This window comes from Echinops telfairi, unplaced genomic scaffold (assembly GCF_000313985.2).
Source record: "Echinops telfairi isolate 266 unplaced genomic scaffold, ASM31398v2 ScPeMD7_7406;HRSCAF=8444, whole genome shotgun sequence".
In the NCBI taxonomy this organism is placed as follows: Eukaryota; Metazoa; Chordata; class Mammalia; order Afrosoricida; family Tenrecidae; genus Echinops; species Echinops telfairi.
In genome coordinates, this window is record NW_022111306.1 from 948,760 (window position 1) to 956,843 (window position 8,084).

The following is an 8,084-nucleotide window of genomic DNA, read 5'->3' on the forward strand; positions in this document are numbered from 1 at the left end:
TTCTCAGGATTTTCAAAAACTATGCTCTCAAAAAATGTTCAGTGTGGGCTACATTGAGGAAGGAAAAATATCTATGAGATTTTACACTCATGTTTGCTCCTGGGTCATGTTCTTTAAGATGACTATCATCAATGCCTGGAGTGCTCTTTTCTAGGTGTTTACTGGCTGTTGCTTGTCACTCAGGCTTCAGCTGAAATGCCACCTCCGTAAAGAGCACGTTGCCACCACAAAATCATAGAAAGCACCTCAACCTCACAACACCATCTACATTCAATAACACATCTTCCTCTATTGGTGTCACAGTAATAGCATTTATCAATGCCTAATTTTTTGTTCATGCGTTTGTTACTGTGGCTCCCATTAGAATATTAATAATGAGAATAGGGTCCTTGTCTAGGCAGCATTATAGCCCAGTGCTTAGAGTGTCAGGCATATTGTAGGTATTCAATCCATGTTTGCTAAAGAAGTATGTAATGAGACAGTGTGAATTTGACCTCTATTTTTCCTTTACATATGCTTATTATATACATTCCTAGTTCTTTTACCTAACTTCCAATCTTCTCTTCCTCTCTCATTTTTCTACAAAAGAATTTGAGCTCATGTTACACACAGTATAAGAGTCATGAAGAGAGGGAGGGTGGGTTGAAAAGGGGGAACCAATCACAAGGATCTACATGTGACCTCCTCCCTGGGGGATGGGCAACAGAAAAGTGGGTGAAGGGAGACAACGGACAGAGCAAGATATGACAAAATAATAATTTATAAATTATCAAGGATTCATGAGGGAAGAGGGAGCAGGGAGGGAGGGGAAAAAATAATGACTTGATGCCAGGGGCTTAAGTGGAGAGCAAATGTTTTGAGAATGATGAGGGCAATGAAGGTACAAATGTGGTTTACACAATTGATGTTTGTATGGATTGTGATAAGAGTTGTATGAGCCCCTAATAAAATAATTAAAAAATAAATAAGTTTTAAAAAATTAAAAATTTTTTAAAGTTATGAAGAATAGACAGAACTGGTGACTTCCCAGTTATATATTTATATATAAAAAAAGTTTTTTCCCAGTGCTAATAATATAAAGTTTTCAGTGTGCTGTATTCAACATCTTTGATACTTAGATATTTATAGTCATACTATACAAAGCTATACCAATGGGCATACTACTAATTTCTGCTTCCCATATTTTCATATTATATTAATTTTTATATGACTGATTATTATATTTGATATCAGTAGGAGTAGTTCAAATTTTTACAGTGTTCCAAATTATTTTCCTTCATGGTACACTGGAAATGCTTAAGAGATAGTATCTTAATTTCATAGACTGAAATGAGAATGCATAAATTAATTGCTTAAGTTCAAAAGATAAATAAGCTAGAAGATTCTAAAGAGAAGCATCTAATAGATGATAGGTGAATAATGTTTTTATGAATGTCATATATATGCATTTAATTCATTCCTATATGAAAAATTGTATCACAGTCCTCTTTCCTATGTCTTGGATTGTAAATACATTCTCTTCATCTGTGAATATTCTAGAATTAGAATTTTCTTATTTAATTTTGGCCTTTTGTAATTTCTGTAGCATTTTAGACTACTAACGTACAAAGTTACCCAACCTAGGTAGATCATAGGATTTCTGTGCGTTATGGCCAATAACTATAATTGTGTTTGATTTCAATATAAATTTAATCAGTATTAACATAAACAAGTTTAATACATTTTAACTTATTTTTAATGATTTGTCTTATTATCTTGTGGTTATATTTCTAATATATATATAAAGTTATCTGATTACAAGATCTCAATTACAGTTTTGGAACACCAGTGCTTATTCTAAAGAATTCTATTTAATAATTAAAATATTTTATGTTGCTTTTAGCTTCTGAGCATAGTGAAAAGTCAATGTTGATCTTGCTTTTTTTCTTTTTTAAATTTAAATAATTTTATTGAGGGCTCTTACAGCTCTTATCACAAGCCATACATAGATCCATTGTGTCAAGCAAATTTGTACATATGTTGCCATCATCATTTTCAAAGCATTTTCTTTCTACTTGAGCCTTTGATATCAGCTCCTCATTTTTTTTCTCTCCCTCCCCCACCTTCTTTCCCTCATGAGCCCTTGACAAATTATAAATTATTATTTTCATATTTTACATCATCCACTGTCTCCCTTCATCCACTTTTCTGTTGTTCATCCCCCTGGGAGGAGGTTATATGTCAATCCTTGTGATCAGTTCCCCCTTTCTATCCTCACCTTCCCCTTATCCTCCTGGTATCTCTATTCTCATTTTTAGTCCTGCGGGGTTTAATCTCTCCTTGATTCCCTGTGTTGCAAGCTCTTATCTGTAGCAGTGTACATGCTCTGGTCTAGTCAGATTTGTAAGGCAGAATTAAGGTCATGATAGTGGGGGGAAGGAATTACTGAAGGCAAAATGGGTTCATACGCTACATGGTGAAAAAAGCTGATAGTGCCCAGCTAACAAAAGATGTAGCATCTGGGGTCTTAAAGGGTTGAGGATAAACAAGCAGCTGAGAAGCAACAAAGTCCACATAGAAGAAGCACACCAGCCTGTGTATCATGAGGTGTCGATGGGATCAGGTATCAGTCATCAAAGACCCAGAACAAAAATCATACTAATATGATTGGGGCAGGGGGTGTGGTGTGGATGATGTGGAGTGGGACCCAAAGCCCATTTCTAGACAATTGGACATCCCCTTAAAAAGGGTCACAAGGAAGAGATGAGCCATTCAGGGCGCAGTAGAGCATTGATGAAACATACTCTTTTCCTCTAATTCTTCAATACTTTGACCACCACCCCCCTCCACTATCAATTTTGATGTTCTTAATGCTAATATATTTTTCTTTGATTCTTTGCCTAGGCTATCTTTGGTGTTTAAAAAAATCACTTTTAAGTATTGGCAAATAACATAATTCCTAAGTATTACAGTTTACAGTTCTCTTTTTTACGTTAGGTACAAGAAGGAATGCATCTTCTGATAACAGGTCCCAATGGTTGTGGGAAAAGCTCTCTCTTTAGAATTTTAAGTGGCCTGTGGCCTGTATATGAAGGAGTGCTCTATAAGCCACCTCCCCAACATATGTTCTATATTCCACAAAGGTAAGTAATTTTTATACCACAAAATCTAATTTCCTCTTACTCTTGAATTTTCCTTATTTTTTTTAGATTCTGCAGTTTGTGCATATTTAAGGACATTTTCCTTTAGAAAAATCATAAAGTAAATAAAATTAAATTCTTCCCAGAGGTTTTATCACTTGCTTTGTTTATAATAGTCCAGAAGAATACTACTTTTCATTTTCTTGTCTCTCTAAATATAATTAAAACTTAAAAACTGCAAATGTTAGTCTCTGCAACTATAAACTATTCTAAAAATTAATTAAATTGCCTTAGATGCTAGCTTCCTCTTTTTATAGAAAAACTGGTACTTTGCTAATATACTAACTTGGAAATCATACTACATGGATTCATATATTCTACAATTGTATACTTATATTTAACATTCTCTTTATTTTAATCTGTTACAGTTATGCCAGCTGATTAATGATTCAAAACTAACTTAATTAAAATTCTGTTACACTAAAGATGAGTGTAAAGTAAGCATAAAATATTTTAAAAGAACATTGTTTCTTCTGAAGTCTTCAGCTTTCTTCCCTTTTACAATTTAGAGATGTTGAAACACAAAACACAACACAAAGATATGAGTATCTAAAATAGTCATTGTGGAAGAGATAAAGTGTATCTGACGAAGAGACCTGCTTATCTGACCCAGTAATTTTCCCATCTGCCATTACACTGGCTAATTAGTCATAACAGAGTACTCTTATCTAGGGTAGACTAAAAGCACCTAGAGCAAATTTAAAAGTTACATTGAGTACAGTACTATCACATGCCCCTTCTTTCACTACTTGAGCCACCTTGTCAAGTTGTTTAATTTTTAGTTCACAAATCATGTGATTCAAAGGCATATACAATTTTGTGGAGGGAGTTCATTTCATACTGCCCCACATTTGGGTGCCGTTTGTGGTTGGAGAGGGGCCAGCCCCCCACAACTAATCACGGGTTCAGTAAGCACAGTTGTACAGTTGAGATATATCAAGATTATAGTAAAGTCAGAGAGCATGAGAGATAGAAGAAAGATTGAAATAATGGGTCAGACACATTTCATGGTACCATGCTCACCTCTTGGATGGCCATGATCTTACCAGCCAGGTCCACACACAGCATGGGCTAAGGTGAGGTGGGGCGTAGACCCAGCAGGAGGCTTGAGGACCCCGTTTATTCTAACCAAGAGTTATATCCAGTTAGGGGGGTTGACTACAGGTAACCACACGTCACAGGAAGGGGCAGTACAATAGGCATACAGATCATAGGAAAAAGATTTACAATGGGCATAGGTATAACAGGAAGGGCATGAGCTAGGGCTGTACACGTGATAGGAAGGGGAGGAAATAGAGGTATACATGTGACGAGATGGGTGGACTCTAGATTCATGATGGCGGCCTAACCTTGGCCACCCTTGTGTGGACTTGACCTCTCAGGGGTCTCCTACAAGGAAAGAGAGAACTACTAATCAGAAGGGAGTGGGCCCTACTTATTGTGGGATAAACAGTGGTGACTAACTGCTTGCTCTGGATGGCTGATAACCCTTAGGGAGAATAACCCCTGACCTACTTCTGTTGACATCCAATTGTATAGTCATTTGCCTGGTGTAGCAAGCAGCTAAATTTGGGACACATTTGGGGGAGACAACTTGGGAGAAATCTTTCTGTTTCTCACACCAATGCTACCAAAATCAACTTCAAAACATTTTCTTCCTTTTTGAACTATTTGATACCAGCTCCCCTTTACTCCCTGAACTCCACCACCATACCTCCCAGGAACCCTTATTTTCATTGTTGTCTCTGTAGATTCACCATCCTAGGTTTCATATACCGAAAAACAGAGAAACACGTAGCAGAGATTCAAGGCTATGAACAATGACCAAACACAACAGAGATCAATCCAACATGAAGGAAAAAAAGTTTCTTTCACTGTGTAATCTATCTTTAACTTTTTTATAATAGTGGTCTCATACAATATTTTCTTCTTCATTATTGACTTATTTCACTCAGCATTAAGTCTTCCATGTTCATCCATGTTACAAGGTTTTCAAATATTTCTCATTACTCTTACAATGTGTAGTATTACATTGTGGGTATGTATTTGTATGTATACAAATGTGCCTGTTTATCTTTTCATCTCTTAGTGGGCATATAGGTTGTTTCCATCTTTTTCCTTTTGTGAATAATGCTGTGATGAATGTGAGTTTGAATATATCTGTTATTGTTATTATTTCTGTAGGACATATGCTCAGTGGTAGGATTGCTGGACTACATGGTGTTTATATTTCAAACATTTTAAGGAGGTGCCATCCAGTTTTCCAGGGTGCTTTTACCATTTTACAATCTTGCCAGCATTGTGTAAGAGTTCCCATCTCTTGACACCTTCATCAGCATTTGATGGTTTCTGTAGTTGTGAACTCGGCTAATGTCAAGGTGAGATGATATCTCGTTCACACTTGGAACTCTCTAGTGGCTAACCAAAGAGCCCTAGAGTAGGTTACGTGTTGAGCTGCTAGTCACAAAGTCAGAAGTTCCAACATGCCAGGCTTTCTGCTCCTATAACTATTAACAACTCCAGAAACCCAAAGGGGCAGACCCCTTCTGTCTTGTGGGGTTGCTATGAGTCAGAATTGACTCCATGGCAGTGAGTTTGAATTTGAGTGGCTAATCATCTGGAACATTTCTTCATATTTTTGGCCACTTAAATGTCTTCTTTGGTGAAATGGCTGTTCATATTCCTTGACCATTTTAAAGTGATTTATTTCTCTGTTGTTGAAGTGTCAAAGTTTTCTATAAATTATAGAGATTAGTCTCTTGTCTAGTACTTCATTGCAAACAAATATTTCCCAGGTTTTGAATTACCTTTTTACTCTACTAGATACATATATATATAAAAAAAGATTTTGTGGAATTTTTTCATTGAAGCAAGGCCTATTGTAGTAGAACTATCTGGAAAATGAAGCACAGCATTAGTAATTATGTAAGAAATTGTTGAACATAACCAGTGACACCGATATTTGTGTTTAACAACAAATAGATAAGATCTTATGACATCGGTGAGTTGCCTTAATGAATGTTCTTTATTTTAACCTCTCTGGGTTCTAAAATCCACAGAACTCACAAACAAAATGCCTGATTGAAAGGTTTATTAAAGAAGTTAACATATTGAAATGCCAGTGAGGAATGATCAGGATTGAGTTATTTATCAGGACATGTTACAAAGTTCTTTCAGGTCTGCTAATAAGTGCCCAAAGGGGCATGCCACACTCATTGTAAACCTCACCTGGAAGGCATTCAGCTCAAGCCCTGTAGGTTAGCAAACCGAATTCCCTGAATTAAGAGCCAAGAGGCACCCCACTTCAGTACGACTCATTCTGAAAGCACTCCGCTCCACTTCCATGGGTCAGCGATCCCAATTTCTCCAATTAAGTGCCCAGACACACTCTACTCTGCAATCCAGCCTCCTACACAAAAACACTCAGCTTTATTTGCTTCATGGGTTGGAAGATTTATGACTCTGCTCCATATTTTGGCTCTTGCCTTTGCTTCTCCCTCTAATATTATTACTGTCTTCTGGATACAGGAAGTTTACTATGTAGGAATCTGTGGTCCAGGGGATGCACTCCACTCCTGGCTCCTTCTGGTAATAGGATTCCCTCCTCCTACTTCTCAGAGGTCTCAATTTATACACAGCAGGATGGTACTCCAGGGAATCCTCTTTGTAATTATTCACAGATGAATCCTATCAGTATCTTCCTTCACCTTCTTGCCAGACCGACGCAGGCAGGGAAAGGTTGTTTGATGGGAGTTAGAGACATTCAGAACCACATTAAATTTTTCAATGACCAGAAAAACTCTATTTTTATCTGTGCTTGAAAATCCATTGGGGAACATTTTGATTCTGAAAGCTAAATTTCAGAACATTAACTTGTGAAGTAGAACCCTATTTTCTTAAATCATTTTATTGGGGCTCATACAACTCTTATCACAATCCATACAGACATCCCTTATGTCAAGCACATTTGTACATTTGTTGCTGTCATCATTCTCAAGCATTTGCTTTCTACTTGAGCCATTGGTATCAGCTCCTTATTTTCCCCCTTCCCATCTCCCCCTCCCTCATGAACCCTTGATAATTTATAAATTATTAGTATTTTGTCATGTCTTACACTGTCCAACGTCTCCCTTCACCCACTTTTCTGTTGTCCATCCCCCAGGGAGGTTGTTATATGTAGATCCTTGTAATTGGTTCCTCCCTCCTATTTTATTTTTTAATTTAGATTAAAGTTTTATGAAGCCATGAGGAAAATATTCATGTTTTATATCATTCTGTTCATTCAAATCATAATAAATACATAAATAAAAACAAACCTCACTCCCATTAAGTCAGTTCTCACTCAAATACATAAAAAGTTATATATTCTAGCTGCTGAACATTTCACATTTAATATGATGAATGGTGTTTTAGTCTAACCGTCATCTGACAATGTAAGACCTTTCCAAGGCAGAAGAAAGTGCAAACATCTCAGTCCGAGCTCTCAGAGAGACCTGTTATTTTGAAACAAATTTAAATCACTGGGGAGCCTTCCCTTAATTATGAAATTAACTGTTGCCTAAACAGTGAAGTCAACTGCAATCTAGTTTAAGTTGAAAAAAGGAGAATGAGAAGTCCGTGTTAGAGGCTAATATGTTTTCAACAATCACTGGTAAAAAAATCATTTTGGCATAATTATATAGATCCGGTAAACACAAACTATTAAATTTTCTAGTATAGTTTTGTTCCTTATAACAAGTATAGACCTTATTTGTAAATGTATGTGTCAAATAAGAGAGTCTAACTAAGTCTAAATTCATTTCTTAAAATCTGCTAGCTAGATTTTTCTGAGTCAATTAGAAAATAATCTTATATTTATGTTTTAAATGAAACATAAATTCAATCTATTTTTTTAATACTTTTATT

The 8,084-nt window shown here is 36.2% G+C and overlaps 1 protein-coding gene across 1 annotated transcript in view; it reads left to right on the forward strand.

Annotated features, from left to right (window-relative positions):
• The window catches only part of ABCD2 (ATP binding cassette subfamily D member 2), a 61,137-nt gene that overhangs the window by 21,728 nt on the left and 31,325 nt on the right, over positions 1–8,084 (forward strand). Inside the window, exon 6 of the mRNA XM_030887339.2 lies at positions 2,977–3,122. Within this exon, the coding sequence (XP_030743199.1) occupies positions 2,977–3,122 (146 nt within the window). The remainder of the gene's footprint in view (positions 1–2,976; positions 3,123–8,084) is intronic.